The 20,215-nt window shown below is 31.4% G+C and overlaps 1 protein-coding gene across 2 annotated transcripts in view; it reads left to right on the top strand.

Annotated features, from left to right (window-relative positions):
* Positions 1-994: 994 nt before the first annotated feature.
* The window catches only part of LOC139481631 (uncharacterized), a 35,916-nt gene continuing 16,695 nt past the window's right edge, over positions 995-20,215 (top strand). For both annotated transcript variants that reach the window (XR_011654653.1, XM_071265064.1), the window contains exons 1-4: positions 995-1,134; positions 11,369-11,539; positions 15,343-15,562; positions 17,426-17,595. Coding sequence is in view for 1 of the 2 variants with exons in the window: in XM_071265064.1 (XP_071121165.1) it covers positions 15,379-15,562; positions 17,426-17,595 (354 nt within the window). In the remaining variant the exon portion in view is untranslated. The remainder of the gene's footprint in view (positions 1,135-11,368; positions 11,540-15,342; positions 15,563-17,425; positions 17,596-20,215) is intronic.

Genomic DNA, 20,215 nt, shown 5'->3' with positions numbered 1-20,215 from the left:
AGGCAGACATGTACAGCTAACAAAGCTTCCATACAACAAATATAGTTGACCTACTACTTATAGTTTAAGAAAAATAGACCAAAACACAAAAACTTAACACTGTGCAATGAACCGTGCAATTGAGGTCATGGTCAAATAAAACCTGCGGGACTGACATATAGATCATTATATATTTCCATACACCAAATATAATTGACCTTTGGCATATAATATTAGATAAAAAGACCAAAACTTAAAAACTTAACTTTGACCACTGAACCACGAAAATGAGGTCAATGTCAGATGACATCTGCCCGCTAGACATGTACACCTTACAATTATTCCATATAACAAATATAGTAGACCTATTGCATAAAGTATGAGAAAAACAGACCAAAACACAAAAACTTAACTTTAACCATGATAACCACTGAACCATGAAAATGAGGTCAAGGTCAGATGACACCTGCCAGTTGGACATGTACACCTTCCAGTCCTTCCATACACCAAATATACTAGCCCTATTGCTTATAGTATCTGAGATATGGACTTGACCACCAAAACTTAACCTTGTTCACTGATCCATGAAATGAGGTCGAGGTCAAGTGAAAACTGTCTGACGGGCATGAGGACCATGCAAGGTACGCACATACCAAATATAGTTATCCTATTACTTATAATAAGAGTCTCAGAATTCAACATTACAAAAATTCTTAACTTTTTTTTCAAGTGGTCACTGAACCATGAAAATGAGGTCAAGGACATGTGACTGACGGAAACTTCGTAACATGAGGCATCTAGTATGGAAGCATCCAGGTCTTTCACCTTCTAAAATATAAACCTTTTAAGAAGTTAGCTGACGCCGCCGCCGCTGCCGGATCACTACCCCTATGTCGAGCTTTCTGCAACAAAAGTTGCAGGCTCGACAAAAAATACACTAGTGACTGCACAGAAAAACTAAAGATTGGGGAATTCCACCAAACCCATGGTGCATCATTGTTGTCAAATTCGTTTTGTAAGTGTTATGTGTAAAATTGATTGACTGGTGCAGCTACGGTTGCAGAGGAAATAAGCTGACTCCTGCATGCAAACTGTTGTTGTCCTACTTGAATACTATGAATATGAGGTACTAAAGAATGGATATCAACATATAGAGTAAGTTTTAAGCGTTGTGTCTTCAGTACAACCATGTGTGTCTGCCGAGATGCAGATTTGTCTCGTCGAAAACCGATCGTTTGGTCTATGGAGCATACGATTATATTAATTTGACTTCTGCACTAATAAAGAGGTAAAATCGTTCTAAATATTGAATATTATGTAGTTTTGTGACGATGTTCTGCTGTTTAGGGGATAATTTTCGACTCACCAGTTGCATAAGTAACGATCGAATAAAAAATGAAAATTTTAGACAAAACGAAACTAAATTTTTAGTGGCTACTTAAGGGTTGTATCTTTACACGAAAGACACATGTATAATATATAAATAACTCTAAATATTCTGTTCTGTCAAAACAAGATAGATTGTTTAATATTAACAGTATGAATTATACATTTATAAAATATAATGCTTGCTATCTGACAACGTCTGAGTCAAGGGTATAATAAGTTATTCAGAGAAAAGAAACATTAACATGTTATTACCATAGGCGAATCCAGATGCCCCCCCTTTTTGGTGGGGAATATTTGGTTGAATATATAGGGAATCACGGAAGCATGACAGAAATGATTGATGATTTGCAGATTTTGTAATGAAGAGTCTGCTCAGTGACAATTTTTGAATTTGTATTGATTTGTTGAAAATACATAATAAAATGGTAAATTAGATGAAAGCTGATAAGTCCCTGCAAACAGAAAACATGATAAAATTAGAAATTAAATGAAATGCACACATTTCATGTTGTATTTCAAAAGAATAAAATTATTATACTGAAATTTGAAAATACATGTACATACACTGTATATACATATATTCCAAATTTATAGCTATGTAAAAGCTTGAGTTTGAAATTTTTTTTCTAGTAAAATGCAAAACATAAACCAAAATTTTAAAAATATCTATGATGTATACTGCTCAAATTCCAATCTGAATCGCATAGCATCAAGAACAATTATTTATTTTAGAGATCCTTTTTTGTCTTATAAATAACATTAATTGAAGCTGTTTTTAATTCAATACTCGTCAGATCAAACAAAAAGTATCAAAATACTGTGGATTCATTTATGTGATTTATTTTTGAGTGTACCAATTTTCATGGATTCAGAAACAATTGCAATTTCATGGATATTTGATTTTGTGGTTTTTCCAAAGTCTGCATACATTAATTCTTAAAAGAAAACATGGAAAATTATACATAAGAATTCATGGTTCCCAGGCATCAATGAAATCCACGGAAATCGATAATCCAACGAATAATACAGCAGTTGCTCTCTGGTTTTTTTCTGCAGCATTTATTTTTAGCTTTATTTTTGTAATCATGGTAATAATGACCAGTCATCTTGGATTCATGATGATTTATCTTGGTACCAGCAACTAGCTTTCAATGGATTATTTAAACAAACATGACAAATGTATGCACAAACACAAAATGTCATTAACCTGAATACATTACTGAACAGAAGCTGGGGAGGATATGAGAAAGGGAAGAAGGGTGTTATTGTCCAAAATAGTAAAAAACATCACTGTCACTGACCGTTACATATGCGTTAGGCAAAATGTTTTTTTTTATGATTTGAAGCAAAATACATTGACATTGTATTGTTTTAAATATCCTCTATGGCCCTGAAACCACAACTAAGTACGCAATTCATTTCTCATGTTTGTCATAACATCATTTTTCTGCAGATAACATACTATGGTGAAATTTCTTTAACAAAATTAATTTTGATACACGTTTAACCTTTCTTTAAAGGTACAGAGTGCATCTCAGTATCATAGCTTACGTCAGCATGGTGCATTAAATATTGAGCAGGTTTTGATTACTTTCAATCTTATACTTCTTGTACTTTATCCTCCATATTTGATAACTTCTACTTTCCAGGGCATGTTCCCTATAGGTTCCATATCTTATTTTACCCAATAAAACCTTATCCACATCATTTAAGGCAACTAATCAGAAACATTAACTTACTAAGTTATCATTTCAAGAGGGCGTAAATATCAAATGAAATCAATATAGGTTTTTACTGTGATGCAAAGCAAAATGTCAAGAAGTAAATGTTACCCAACCTTATAGATTTTTAAGTGTCAAAATTAGAAGAAATTGGATTTACACTCTCATTTACATACTCTTTATATATATATACTCTTTATATATACAAATGTACTATAACTTAGAGTATAATATTCAGTGTGGGACCTTTTATAGCCTACTGTTAGGTGTGAGCCAAGGCTCTATGTTGATGACCTTTCTTTGAGCTATAAATGTTTACTATTATTTTTTATGACTTGGATGGAGAGTTGTGTTATGTTGCAACTCATACCACACATTTTCCTATATCTGTTACATTTCTTACACAACTCCCAGTTAAAAATGAGAAATAGAAAATATTATTAATCAAATATTTTTAAGGATTTGTAATTCATTAAAACTTGATCACATGTAGTGATGATGTACATTTGTACATTGTATATGAGACTATAGTAGTCTCAGATTTTATTAACTCAGTGTTCATGCCAACATGGCCAATACTGTTAAACGTTGTGTTTGGATTTGCGTGGTTCACAATTTTACAATAGTCATGCAATAGTTGTTGGTTTAAATTATAGAACAATAAAAGCCTGTTTTTGGTGTCAATATAATGGTATATCAACTTAGAGAAGCATATTGACCTCCGACTTTGTCCTTAATCAACATGCTTCTCTAAGGTCAATATAACCTCGTATTGACCTCATCATCATACCTGCCAACTGTCACTATTTGCGGGGGATTTCCCCAATGGAGGCTCCCAAATTGAAATTTTTAAAGAGCAATTATGTCCACAATTTAAACAAAACAATTAATTTTACAATGAATTGAGACATATAAAAGTATGAAGAAGCCAAAAAACAACATAACACTGAATTTGAAGGCCCCCTTGAAGGTTTTTTATACGACCACAAAAATTTTAATTTTTTGGTCCTATATTGCTATCACATTGGCGTCGTCGTCTGCGTCGTCGTCGTCCCAATACTTTTAGTTTTCGCACTCTAACCTTAGTAAAAGTGAATAGAAATCAATGAAATTTTAAAACAAGGTTTATGACCACAAAAGGAAGGTTGGGATTGATTTTGGGAGTTTTGGTCCCAACATTTTAGGAATAAGGGGCCAAAAAGGGCCCAAATAAGCATTTTCTTGGTTTTCGCACTATAACTTTAGTTTAAGTGAATAGAAATCTATGAAATTTTGACACAAGGTTTATGACCACAAAAGGAAGGTTGGGATTGATTTTGGGAGTTTTGGTTCCAACAGTTTAGGAATTAAGGGCCAAAAAAGGGCCCAAATAAGCATTATTCTTGGTTTTCGCACAATAACTTTAGTATAAGTGAATAGAAATCAATGAAATTTTAACACAAGGTTTATGACCACAAAAGGAAGGTTGGGATTGATTTTTGGAGTTGAGGTCACAACAGTTTATGAATTAGGGGCCAAAAAGGGGCCCAAATAAGCATTACTCTTGGTTTTTGCACCATAACTTTAGTATAAGTAAATAGAAATCTATGAAATTTAAACACAAGGTTTATGACCATAAAAGGAAGGTTGGGTTTGATTTTGGGAGTTTTGGTCCTAACAGTTTAGGAATAAGGGGCCCAAAGGGTCCAAAATTGAACTTTGTGTGATTTCATCAAAAATTGAATAATTGGGGTTCTTTGATATGCCGAATCTAACTATGTATGTAGATTCTTAATTTTTGGTCCCGTTTTCAAATTGGTCTACATTAAGGTCCAAAGGGTCCAAAATTAAACTTAGTTTGATTTTAACAAAAATTGAATCCTTGGAGTTCTTTGATATGCTGAATTTAAAAATGTACTTAGATTTTTAATTATTGGCCTAGTTTTCAAGTTGGTCCAAATGGGGGTCCAAAATTAAACTTTGTTTGATTTCATCAAAAATTGAATAAATGGGTTCTTTGATATGCCAAATCTAACTGTGTATGTAGATTGTTAATTTTTGGTCAAGTTTTCAAATTGGTCTACATTAAGGTCCAAAGGGTCCAAAATTAAACTAAGTTTGATTTTAACAAAAATTAAATTCTTGGGCTTATTTGATATGCTTTATCTAAATATGTACTTTGATTTTTGATTATGGGCCCAGTTTTCAAGTTGGTCCAAATCAGGATTCCATATCAAGTATTGTGCAATAGCAAGAAATTTTCAATTGCACAGTATTGCACAATAGCAAGAAATATCTAATTGCACAATATTGTGCAATAGCAATTAATTTTCAATTGGAGTTATCTTTCTTTGTATAGAATAGTAGTTGATAATATATGTTGGAAATTTGACAGACATGACTATGATGTCATTTTCTATTTTTATTTGCCTATAACTTTATGTAAATAACTTCAGGCCATAGTTATTATATTTTTAGTTTTACGAATTTTTTTGACAAAACCAATGGGTAGGAGGACGAAAATAAAAAAAAAAAAAAAATGCTGCTGCTGATTTTTTTTTAAAACCAACCGTTAATATCAAATTTTTTTTTTATTATTTCACCAGGAGATTTTCTACTAGTGTAATGAACTATTTTTTTTTCTTGACAAGGTTTGAATTGAAAATCAATGTGCAACAACTTACTAAATCACCAAGAGCATAAATTTAGATTCTTTCATGCAGTTATGAACTAAAATTTATTTTTTTTTTGCATGAAAAACACTGGGTCGGAGGAGAAAAAAAAATAAAAATCAACATTTTTAATTTTATTTTTTTTCCTATTTGGCAAAAATTAGGGTAGGAGGGTTCGTAAAACTAAAAAATAAAAAAACTACGGCCTCATTGGAAATTTGCCAATATAAAATGTTGCTGATGAAGCTTTTTTTCCTTATCTTATCTAAAATGTTTTTAGATAATGTATGTTGGACATTTGCCAGACATGACTATGATGTCATTTTCTATTTTTATTTGCCAATAACTTTATGTAAATAACTTCATTGGAAATTTGCCAATATAAAATGTTGCTGATGAAGTTTTTTTTATTGTTTTATATAATAAACAATGTATATTCACTTTTACTACCAACCAATCTTTACCATTCAGTGATAACAAGCACTTTATTTTACATTTTAATATTTCATGATCTATTTAAAAGAGTAGTTATTGTTGCAAACTCCATTAGAAATTTGAATTGATATCAGTTTTGGAAAAAGGGAAACGGGGATGTGAAAAAAAAGGGGGGGGGGGGGTTTAAATTTTTCTCATTTCAGATTTCATAAATAAAAAGAAAATTTCTTCAAACATTTTTTTGAGAGGATTAATATTCAACAGCATAGTGAATTGCTCAAAGGCAAAAAAAAACTTTTAAGTTCATTAGACCATATTCATTCTGTGTCAGAAACATATTGTAACGTGTAACCGGGCGATCAATGGATCCGTATCTGAATAAATCAGGATTTCAAGTGTTCAACTCAATTTTTCACCACAACCAGTTGTCCTATTCAAACAATCAACACATCCATAAAAGGATTTACAACGAAAAATATATACATAGCACAATGCACATAAATCAAAATTCAAGGCGAAGTTTCTCATTCACAATATATAAACACACTGTATCATAACAAAATATATTTACACAATGTCACTATGCAATCACTATGCAACATGTATCAGACCGATTTATTCACAATGTCACTAACAGATTATTATGCAACATGCATACGGCCCTTTATTACACCATGTCACCAACAGATTACTTTGCAACATGCACCAAGTAAGTATCTCACAAAACGTATGAATCACATATATACAACTTCTATTTACAACGTCCACCAATATGTAGTATCACCTTGTTAGTCTGCAACTAACCACAAAAACACAATGACACAATTACACTTGCACAATGTTTCAATTCACAAGGAATATATACATATAAACACAGCTGAACTCACGCACTAACTATCCCTTTGAGTTCCCACACAATGGATATTATCCAACTGGTAAGGTTTAACACAGTGCACTTTCACTAATACACTTCCACAATATTACAACTTGCAACACCAGCAAGTAAACACCTTGTATTCTCACTAATACAAATCTATGAAGTATTCACACTTCCACATAGTACAACTTGCAACACCAGCAAGTCTACACCTTGTATTCTCATTAATACAATAACCACTTATATATCAGATTCACTTTATACATTGTATCACAATCACTATTGCAATATTCACATATAAATCCGAACACTATATTTATATATCCTTTTGAATCACTGAATTCACTCTACTTACCAGTTGGAAAATAATCCCTGATGTTATCACTTCAAACAGTCAGGGGACTTACTGAAATAAGTGATTTTTAAATCACTTATTTGAGTAGCAAATTCGAAGTTTTGTCACAAATTGTGATTTTGTAGTTTTTTCAAAATTTTAAACACATAGGTTTAAAAAATATCTTTTCATTAGTAAAATTAAAAAAAATGATTTTTTTGCTTCTTTTAAGTATCAAGGTTTATGCCTTTGATGCTGTCATTTAGCTGCAAATTCTATTTTAGTTGAAAAAAATGCTATAATAATGGCTTAACATAATGAACTGATACTTGCTTAACAGATTTTTCCCAGCAGTGGGAGTATTTTTCCTGTAAAGTTCAAGGTTTCATCTTTCAGGTTATGTAATAAAATTCTACTGTTCGCGATAAAAATTTCACTGTTCTGGGGTGTTGAAATTAGTGGGGGTTATTAAAATAATGATACTTAAAGAAGTGATTTTTGGGAAGGAAATTCAGGTATGATACTTAAACAAGTGATTTTATGTCATTATCCTAGATTCAGTACAAGGTCATCACCTGAAATGACCTGGTCATCCTAGACAACACAGATGTTGGTTCTGATAAGTTTAGAAACATAATTAGTCCCTGGATCATTAGTATTCTATATTTAAAGCTACAGTAAAATTAAATCACTTCTTCTAGTGATTATTTTGTACTACTTGAATAGGTGATTATTAAAGAAAGACAACTCTTACTTTCAACCTTTATGGAAATAATGTTACTTGAATCAGTGATTTAGAAAATCACTCATTTAAGTAAGTCCCCTGACTGTCAAAGGTCCACATAAAACTGACAAAGTTTCTCTGTTTTGAGCTGGTTTATATACTACCACATGGAACGGTCCATTATACTTGAAGGGTTGAAAATCAAGATTATACCAACTTTAGGGGTGTTTTAACAAATAGACGGTGCTCCAACTATGGAGAAACTTATAAACATATAGAAACACAATTAACAGGAAAAGACAACTGGTATTTCACATCGAAATAAATAAACTATTACCGATTTTCGTTACACTACCCACGCCTCAAAAATCATGCGTCCTCGCATGACTCCTTGAATACATCTGACATGCTGATAAATCATCTATCAAAGTGGTCATTTTTCATACCCAAACTCTACCATAGTGCAGGCACTATTTCCATTTGACATATCTTCTGACCACAACGTCAGGCACCATTACATCCGACAATAATGTCAGGCTACCTTTTTGTCCATCAGGTCTTAACTGATGACATCACAAGGCACAACCCGTAGATACAAAGTCTACCTATATGTCCAAATTCCAGTCAGCCATATCAAACATATTGAACTTTCTTCTTATGCACAAACACTATTCACAGTATTTCTCTTTTTGTCCGAATAAATTTTTTTTAAAACTTCCTACTTCAAAATATCCCTGTTTCCAACATGAAACTCTTTCTATTAACGTCTGCAATTTTGAGCGTCACTGCCAAAGGATAAATTTAAAAGGTCCCTAACAAATTTTGCCTCTGCAGCGGCCCCAAGGAGCCTACTCTTAACGAAATCTGCAGGAGGGGTCTTTTACATGCACAGGGCGTGACATCTTCCTGTACATGGGGCCTCGGATTTAACGTCCCCATCCGACGGACTCACATTTAACTATGTACACTATAATTTACACTACAAAACTAGAAAACTATCTATATACACATATACATTGATCCTTTACCCCAAAATGCTTCCTCTTTTCAGACTCACGACTACTGTCTTCCAAACACTACAGTATCTCTTATTAATTCAACACCATCTTTAATTCCTGAATCATTTTTCTTTTGTAAAGAATAAGAGGCTGAAATTGCATAAAACAGTGTCTAAAACAATTTTCCAATTTTTCAATTTCACTTGATAAAAGTCAAATTTCCAAATCAAACAGACTTTCTGCCATTTCAATTTCAACGGACAGTCTGACTTAATATTACTTCTTACTTGACAAAAATGCACAATACTTTGACTACAAACACAATACACAAGTAACTTTGAAAAATTACAACTGGTCCAATCATACATTCATATAAGTATTTACAGTAACAAAATCAACACATGAAATCCCACAACTGCCACCAAATTTGTAACGTGTAACCGGGCGATCAATGGATCTGTATCTGAATAAATCAGGATTTCAAGTGTTCAACTCAATTTTTCACCACAACCAGTGGTCCTATTCAAACAATCAACACATCCATAAAAGGATTTACAACGAAAAATATATACACAGCACAATGCACATAAATCAAAATTCAAGGCGAAGTTTCTCATTCACAATATATAAACACACTGTATCATAACAAAATATATTTACACAATGTCACTATGCAATCACTATGCAACATGTATCAGACCGATTTATTCACAATGTCACTAACAGATTATTATGCAACATGCATACGGCCCTTTATTACACCATGTCACCAACAGATTACTTTGCAACATGCACCAAGTAAGTATCTCACAAAACGTATGAATCACATATATACAACTTCTATTTACAACGTCCACCAATATGTAGTATCACCTTGTTAGTCTGCAACTAACCACAAAAACACAATGACACAATTACACTTGCACAATGTTTCAATTCACAAGGAATATATACATATAAACACAGCTGAACTCACGCACTAACTATCCCTTTGAGTTCCCACACAATGGATATTATCCAACTGGTAAGATTTAACACAGTGCACTTTCACTAATACACTTCCACAATATTACAACTTGCAACACCAGCAAGTAAACACCTTGTATTCTCACTAATACAAATCTATGAAGTATTCACACTTCCACATAGTACAACTTGCAACACCAGCAAGTCTACACATTGTATTCTCATTAATACAATAACCACTTATATATCAGATTCACTTTATACATTGTATCACAATCACTATTGCAATATTCACATATAAATCCAAACACTATTTATATATCCTTTTGAATCACTGAATTCACTCTACTTACCAGTTGGAAAATAATCCCTGATGTTATCACTTCAACGGTCCACATAAAACTGACAAAGTTTCTCTGTTTTGAGCTGGTTTATATACTACCACATGGAACGGTCCATTATACTTGAAGGGTTGAAAATCAAGATTATACCAACTTTAGGGGTGTTTTAACAAATAGACGGTGCTCCAACTATGGAGAAACTTATAAACATATAGAAACACAATTAACAGGAAAAGACAACTGGTATTTCACATCGAAATAAATAAACTATTACCGATTTTCGTTACAATATGCTATGTCAACTATTTAATTTTAGATTTAAAAAGTTTGAAGAAGAAATCTTTAATTGATTTGTAAAATCTTGACATTTGTTTTGTGTAAAAAAAAACCATGTAATGTCAAAAATTTGATCACAATCCAAATTCAGAGCTGTATCACGCTTGAATGTTTTGTCCATACTTGCCCCAACTGTTCAGGGTTCGACCTCTGCGATCGTATAAAGCTGTGCCCTGCGGAGCACCTGGTTAGGAGTATGGCAGCCATCTTGCATGCAAAACCCCCATGGGCATTTTGAAAACTTGGCAGGTATGCATCATGCTCATACTTATGCTATAATTGTATAATATTTATTCTTAAGCTTATTGGTTTATATTGTATTACATTTCTTAAATATCGTAAGGTCAAAAGTGAGAAATATAATATTTTAATTTCATATTACTGGTGAATAATTTAGTGTTGTTTTCTGCATTCCATAAAAAATGTATAACACAGTTAATAGTCTCAGAAACGAGATATTCAAATCCCTCTCTTTTTCTCACTATAGTCCATTTAATTGATATATCGTAGTCTTTCCGGGTGAGTGGTTACAACATAAAATAGTACTATTGATAACTTAGAATAATTATGTCATTTTCTCTGTCACTGTTTAAATATATTTACACACATAATTTCAGAAGTTTAAGTAGAGGACAATTGGTAATTATTCAGGGACATGACTAACGATCGCCATCACACGGAGAGTTTAGGACAGCACAAAGAAAAGCAGACATCACATGCATAATGTTTCATCAGATTAATATGGAGTTTAAATGAATACCTGTATAACAATTTGCATTTAAATAAAGGTAACTTACATTTTCTTTTTTCCGGTTTTTTCTGTTTTTGAGTGTATAATTTTAAAAAAAGTTTGAAATTTTTTTACCTTGTAAGTTATGCATATTATGATTAATACTGTAAGTAGAAATTATTGGATGCATTTAATATTATATATCTTGAAAAATGAACAAAAATGTGAGAACAATTATTGTGATTTTAGGAAAAGCTACATTTATTACACATATTATGGGGACGAAGTCCCCAATAACAGTAGAAAATTCAATAAAAAAAAAAATTCGGGAAAATTTCCCGAATTTTTCATTGTACTAATGAACTCAAAATCGTTCAAATTTTTTTTGTCGTGTTTTGAAATCCCGGACCTGCGCAGAAATGTACAATGTACTTCCTTTTTCCGGTCTCGTTTGTATGAAACTTTGAGTAAAATATATATTTATCAGTCTAGTATAAAATAGGAAGGAACGGTCAATACCAATTTCATTTTTAATAATTCCTTGATATGAAAAAACGTCACCTGATGATAGCGTTTCTTTGTTTACATTGCACATGACGTCATAATTTAAATAACGTCACAACTAAAATCCCTAACAACAGAACCAAAATCGGAAACGTTACGGTGTTTCCGTTTCTTTTTTTTAACAAATATTTAAGTTACAAAAAAATAATTCATACAGACTTCGTCCCCATTTACAGGTAATGCCTGCCTCATATTAATGTATTTGATTATTCTTATTGCAATACTCAAGACAAGAAGTCACATTATTTGCATTAATAAAAACCTAAGTACAATATTGTAAATGTAATCTTACTTCACAGTGGCGGATCCAGAACTTTTCCTAAGGGGGGGCCGCTCCAGTCATGCTTCAATGATTCCCTATATAATCAACCAAATTTTTCCCATGAAAAGGGGGGGGCGCCCCCCAGGGCCCCCCTGGATCTGCCTATGCTTCATCCCTTTTGAGGTTCAAAGTTCATTTATAACTAGAAATGAACTTTTCCAGTGCTGACAGTAAATTATCTGTTATAAATTTAAACCTCTTATGGTAAAGAGATCTTATTCCTAAATAAAATTATATTTTATTTTGCATAATATCTTCATAATAAGAATTTAGTGAAAAAAGAATTTACGCATAATCATCAAATATGTTGAAATAGCTAATCTTTTTAAATATTTAAAGCAACATGTGATGTTTTGTAAACAGAAGCTGTTGATATTTAAAGGATTTTTTAATTTTAGAATATTCTAAAATAAAATTTCCATTATAGTTTTAATTTAATATGGTATGAATCATAACCCTTTCCCTTCAGGGATTTTAAGCATCTTCACGAGAAAGAAAATCATGTTAACGTTAAACTGGAGAACATTTACTCCAAAGACAGTTTATTAAAAAGTTTATACACGCTCAAACTTGGTCTCATCTAAAAGACTGTTTTTGAACCTGGACTTATAAACATGCCAGTTGCTGATTAAAAAAAATATTACAAAATCAAAACTATAAAGTTAATTAATATATTTTTTTTTTTTATTTTAGTTCAATGACCTATACCAGTATATTTTTAGGGAAAAAATTTGTTGTCATAATTTTTTATTGTTACAAATTTGAAATAAAATCTTTGTTTTTCATAGTTCAAGGACCAGTCAAACTTTATTGGGTTTTTATTTTAGAATGTTTACTAGCTTGGACTATAGGATTACTTAATAATGTTTGTAACACTATAATTTGACTTCACTTTAGTTGGAGGTGAATGAACTTTTACAGAGACGTAACCTATCTATATAAGGGCGGACATCTGTTTTACCTATAATGCTATATTTAATATTGTACTGTGGATTCATTAATATTCGTTGGATACCTATTTTCTCGGATTTCATAGATACAGTAGAACCATGAATTAAAAGGTTCCACAAATTACACATTTCTTTTAGGAATATATGCAGACTTTGCCAAAACAACGAAAATTAATCATCCAGGAAAATATTCCTGGGAGGCCCCTATTAATTAGGATGTCTATTAGTTTTCTTCAATCCATGAAAATTGGTATCCACCTATGTAAATGAATACATATTAGCATTCAAGTGTTTTAAAACTTTATACATTTAACTGTCCACTAAAAAACAAAAGACTATGAATATGAATAAGAAGTAATTTGAGAAAGTATTAAGTTAAATTTATTTGACTTTTTGTCAGCAATTTAAAGGTGACATCAAACCCTAGATTATTTAAACATCGTCTCTTAAAAGATAAGGTTCAATTCAAATTATTGAGATTATTTTTGATGTTGTTTCCTTTTACTTATTGTCAAATTTAGAGTGACACTAGCAAAATTTTAAGTACCTACATGTAGGATATATTAGTTATACATGTTATATATTTGACAATTAAAGAATAAATCCTTTAGTGTAGGTAGGTGAGATAAACAGGTCATAGAGGACAAATGAAAAATGCTGGTTGTCACAGTTTAAAAAAGGTCAATCACCTCTATTAAAGTCACAAAATGAAAATAGTATTACAATAAAGAAAATTCGACCTTATAAACAAGTTCTGTTAAAGTAACTTTCTTAAAAGTTCTCATATCTGATATTATTTATCAAATTCAAAATTGTTCAAGTACAACTTTGTCTTAACCATGTTAACTGCTATTTTATTGTTGATATGTGTTTGGCAAATTATAAATGGAGCAGGATATGCTGTAACCTTCTCTCATCAGCATCCGAGATCACCCCAGGTTTTGTGCTGGAATTGGTGTTGCTTTGTCTTCAGTCTTCTTAAATTTGTTTTGCATACTGTAGTTTGTCCTTTTTGTCATATTGATGTCAGTTCATTTTCCTGTTGGTATCTTAAAAGGTGGCCTCTCTTTCATAAAACCAAAACCCAAACCAGAATTGATTATTTAATTGTAAAAATGTTTAAGAACCAGCATCTGCAAGTTTGAAGTGACATAAAGTTTTAAACTTCTTAGGGAGCAGCTTAATTTAATACTCGAAGTATATAAAAGAAAACAGGTTTTTCCTCCTCAAAAATTGTAATTTAATTACCATGTACATAAGCTATATGTTAAGTTCACTTCATGAATTTATACCATGTACATATATACATGTAATATAGATGATATTTACATTTAAGCTTCTGTTTGTATATAACAGATACGCTGTGTTTATTTAATGTGTGCTATGCATTCTTGAGCCTATTTTGTGCTGCATTAATTTTCAAGATTAGAGTGTAAGGAATATTAAATGAATTTGATTATTATAAAAATTATTATCTTAGTCCTTAGTATTTGATTATGATCTGGAAACCATAAGTGATTCAGATGAGGTTTTACAAGCCACACCAAGTATCTGACAATTTTAGAACCTGTTCTAAAAGATTACAGTTTAGCTATAACAGTAAATTGAGTAAGAAGGTAATGTAATAATGTACATGTATTTTTATCAGGTATTTTTTTACCAGGATATAAACGAGGGTTTGGATGGGAAGTTCTTTTATTTCTGTTATTTCCTTCATTTTTAGGTCATTGTTCTTTATTAATTATACTTTTGCACATTTTTCTCTATTCTTTATATTTTGGCACCCTCTTTTCTTTATTTGTATTTTTTTGTCCACTTTTCTCTATTCTCTTTTTGCTATTTTTGCTCATTATTCTTTCATTTTTCTATTTTTTTAGTCCACTTTTCTCTCTGTTCTTAATATATTTTGCCCATTATTCTCTATTCTGTAAACCTCCATCCACACCCTCATGAATTATTCAAATTTTCATTTAGAAAGTTTTATCATTTTATTGTCCTTTTAAATGTTACATATTTGCATTGTAGGGCACATTTTGTTAAAAAAAAGACAAAAAAATTAAAATGGTGGAAGAGAAATTGGATTTGACCAATATGGAGAATGATTTCGTGTCTACCTCAAAAAATGGTCAAGAAATGGAGCTGATATTTAACCATGTAAATGTGACCATCAACAAAAGACAGATTCTGAAAGATGTATCTGGTATTGCTAAAGCTGGTTGTTTAACAGCTATTATGGGACCAAGTGGTAAGATTAAGTTTGTTTATTTTTTTTACGTGTAAAAAATGTTATTTAACTTATTATGGGGGTCTTACAGGACAATAAAGGAAGTGTTTGTATTTAATTTTCTTCTGACACCATTCTTCTTTAAATATTGCCATTGGCCGTCATGGCCTAATTATTACATTATATGATTGATTGACTTATTATAATAGTGATAGGAATCTGGACAACATCTACTAATTATACAAAAGAAGATGTGGTATGATTGCCTATAGGAGACAACTCTTGCAAGCAAAAAACCTAATTGTAAAAATATAAGGGCATACACTACAAGTACGGGGACACATTCTACATTCTATGCCATTCATCATGATGTTTTGACTCTCAATAGATTTTTCCCCGAAAAAATACATACTTTGTCTATAATCATAAAAAGAAGGTCAATTATTAATTGTTTTCCCATATCATTCACAGTTTTCTTGTCTCATATATAGATAAACTACATTATGTATGTAACATTTGATAAACTGAAATGCGACTGTTTGTTAGATTTTAGCCACATTAGATTTATACCCAAATAAGATGACCAAATATATACTTTGTCTATGTCTTGTATTATAAATAGAAAGTGAATTAAAATTTGATTACCCATATCATTTCACATTTTTCTTGTTCGAGAGATAAAACTATACTATTTACACTTGATAAACAAAAATGTGACTGTTTGTTAGATTTTGGCTACAATATTCCATACTAGGTGACAAAAGTATAACAAAATATTTCCTTTTTGTTCTTTAACAATGTAGTCTTTTGAGGATAAGAATGCTGGTATCATTATTTTTTTTTTGGGGGGGGGGGGGGGGGGGGGGGTTTAATAATACATTTACAACATTTGCACTAAATTTTGGAGAACCTAATTACATGATAATATTGAATAATGAAAGTGTTTACTTTCAATTTTCTCATGACACCATTCATCTTCAAATATTGCCATTGGGCATCATAACCCAATTATTAAATTATATAATCATACAATAGGGAATCACTTTAATTATATCTAAATATGTACATCTATTACTGTGTGAACAAAATGTACTTATGCCATTAATCATGGTGTTCTGACTCTCAATAGAGAGACAAAGTAAATTCTGTATACTATAATAAAAAGGAAGTCAGTTATACCTTGTTTTCCCGTATCAGTCCCAGTTTTCTACTCACCATTTACCTTCTGACAATGCTAAGCATCTGCCATCACCATTTGTTTAATTTAAACACAAGATTCTAAGTTGCCAAAAGTCCCCCAAAATATGTGCTTTGTTTTATATAGTTTGTCTTGTGTTGTTAAAATGCTGGTATTTTCTATTTTTTGTTGGTTTTTCTTTATGCCCCACATAGGCGCATTATGTTTTTAGGTCTGTGAATCTGTTGGTAAGTTTGTTCATCTGTCCATTGTCTGTCCAGTCTCAGGTTACAGTTTTTGGTCCAGGTATTTTTTTATGAAGTTGAAGACCAACGTTCCCCATGATATGATCTCTCTATTTTAATGCCAAATTAAAGTTTTTAGCCCAATTTAACTGAACATAGAAAATGATGCGTGTGGGGCATTCATATACTATTGACACTTTCTAGTTTGTATCAGAATATAACAGTTTAGAGATGTTAAAAATAATGTTTTAAATAATGAACTTTATAACATGTAACTAAGGACTTTAGTCAAATGAAGTCAACTTTATATAAAATAAAATATCTATTAAAACAAATAAAACAAAAGTAGTTTGAATAAATCAGTTCTTGTCACAAACAAATCAAAACATTAAACATAAAACACCGCTGCATCATTTGAATTTGAATGCCTTGGTAATCATAACTCACTGTTTTCAATTCCAGGAGGTGGGAAAACTACACTGTTAAATACACTGGCAGGTAGATTCCCATGTACATCAGGGGAGATAACTCTAAATGGCTGTTCTGTCTCCAAATCAATGAGAAGAAAAGTTTGTTATGTACTACAGCAGGATGTTTTCTTCCCAAACTTAACTCTAAGAGAAACTTTGTCAGTAAGTTTTAAAATATTGATATATATATATTTACATACATCATTGGTTGAAATACTATTTCTTCCATGTATTTCACAATTTTTGTCAAGCCTGCGACCTCTATCACAGAAAGATCAACATAGGGATAGTGATTTAGGGACCGCGGCTTTAGCTAACTTCTTAAAAGCTAAATGTTTTAAAAGGTGGAAGACCTGGATGCTTCATACTTTGTATATAGCTACCTTATGTTATGAAGTTTCTGTCTGTCATATGTCCATTGTCATTGACCTTTTCTCATGGTACAGTGACTACCGGTGCTTGAAAAAAGTTAAGATTTTTGTAATGTTCATTTCTTTCTTGTTATGAGTAATAGGATAACTATATTTGTTATGTGCATACCTTGCAAGATCCTCATGCCTGTGAGATAGTTTTCACTTGATCTCAGCCTCATTTTATGGATCAGTGAACCAGGTTAAGTTTCGTGGTCAAGTTCATGTATATCAGATACTATAAGCAATATGTCTACTATATTTGGTGTATGGAATGATTGAAAGGTGTACGGTATATGTCCAACTGGCAGTTGTCATCTGACCTTGACCTCATTTTCATGATTCTGTGGTCAAAGTTAGGTTTTTGTGGTCAGTCTTTTTTTCTAATACAAAATGCAATAGGTCAACTATATTTGGTGTAAAGAAATGTTTTATGATGTACATGTCAGTCTCACAGTTTTTATTTGCCCTTGACCTCATTTTCAAGGTTCCTTGTTCAATGATAAGTTTTTTGTGTTTTGGTCTGTTTTTATTAAACTATAAGCAATAGGTTAACTATTTTTGTTTTATGGAAGGATTGTAAGGTGTATATGTCTGTTTGGTAGGTATCATCTGACCTTGACCTCGTTTTCATGGTTCATTGGTCAATGTTAAGTTTTCATGGGTTATAGATATAGGAAGATGTGGTATGAGTGCCAATGAAACAACTCTCCATCCAAATAACAATTTATAAAAGTAAACCATTATAGGTCAAGGTACATCATTCAACACAGAGCTTTGGCTCACACTGAACAGCAAGCTATAAAGGGCCCCAAAAATTACAGTGTAAAACCATTCAAACAGGAAAACAAACAGTCTAATCTATATAAAAACGAAAAATGAGAAACAAGTTTGTTTCTTAGATACTATAAGCAATAGGTCAGCTATATTTAATGCATAGACTGTCACTGATTGTAAGGTGTACATATAAAAAAGAAGATGTGAAATGATTGCCAATGAGACAACTGTCCACAAGAGACCAAAATGACACAGACATTTACAACTATAGATCACCATATGGCCTTCAACAATGAGCAAAGCCCATACAGCATAGTCATCTATAAAAGGCCAAGATATGACAATGGAAAACAATTTAAACAAGAAAACTAACGGCCTTATTTATATAAAAAAATGAATGAAAAACAAATATGTAACACTTAAACAAACGACAACCACTGAATTACAGGCTCCTGACTTGGGACAGGGACATACATAAATAATTTGGCGGGGTTAAACATGTTAGCGGGATCCCAACCCTCCCCTAACCTGGGACAGTGGTATAACAGTATAACATAAGAACGAACTATAAAAATCAGTTGAAAAAGGCTTAACTCATCAGATGGACAAAAATACTTGTGGACGTGGACAGACATGTCTGTCTGTCATCTTCATGGTTCATTAGACAATGTTTAGTTTTCTTAGTTAAGTCTGTTTCTTAGAAACTATAAGCAATAGGTCAACTATGTTTGGTGTATTGGATGATTGTAAGGTGTATATGTATTTCTCATTTGGTTTATCTGACCTTGACCTCATTTCTTGAATCATGTTAAGTTTATGTGATACAAGTTTATAGTAAAGCTTTATATTTAGGACTATCAACATAAAATCAATGGTTAGTAAAGAAGGCGAGACATTTCAACATGTGCACTTTTGTTTAAATCTTAGCTTGCAAACAAAATATTATCATAAAAAATACATAATTAACCACCTATACTTGGACAGCATTTAGTCAGCAAGATCATAGATAACCTTTTAGAACTTACAAAAAGCAGCATAATTTGCTTATTTTATAAATTGACAACATGAAAGCTCTTTCAGAACACAAAATTTTATTGATTCAGATTGAATACCATATATTTAAATGAATATCCACCAAATTAGATTGAAATCAAATCAAAATACAGCTGAAAATACCCGGAATTTAACCAATAGAAAAATTTAAATTATATTTATGCATTGAAACCAAAGTTTATTGTTTTCCCATTGGACACACAATGTAATAAAATGGAAAATGAATAAATAAATGATAAAACAAAATGAAAATAGACCGTCAAGTTTATCAATTCAATGTCAAAATAATCTAAATATCTTTTATATGTTTTCCTTGTCTTGAAATTATGCATGGAATAAATTTCACTGAATACAAATATGAATACAAATAAGAAAGTTTTATTTTGATATGGATCACATATAACAATACAAACATAAGCTCTCAAGAGCTTTTTACCAAATATAAAATAACATAAATACAACATTAAGGTGGTACCCAACACTTTAACTAAAATTAATTTAGCTCGTTTAATTTGTATAAAATTTTAACTAAGTATTTACTT

The sequence above is a fragment of the Mytilus edulis genome, chromosome 7, assembly GCF_963676685.1.
Source record: "Mytilus edulis chromosome 7, xbMytEdul2.2, whole genome shotgun sequence".
In the NCBI taxonomy this organism is placed as follows: Eukaryota; Metazoa; Mollusca; class Bivalvia; order Mytilida; family Mytilidae; genus Mytilus; species Mytilus edulis.
Note: the sequence above shows the minus strand (reverse complement) of the source record. Positions and strands in the feature narration are given on the sequence as shown.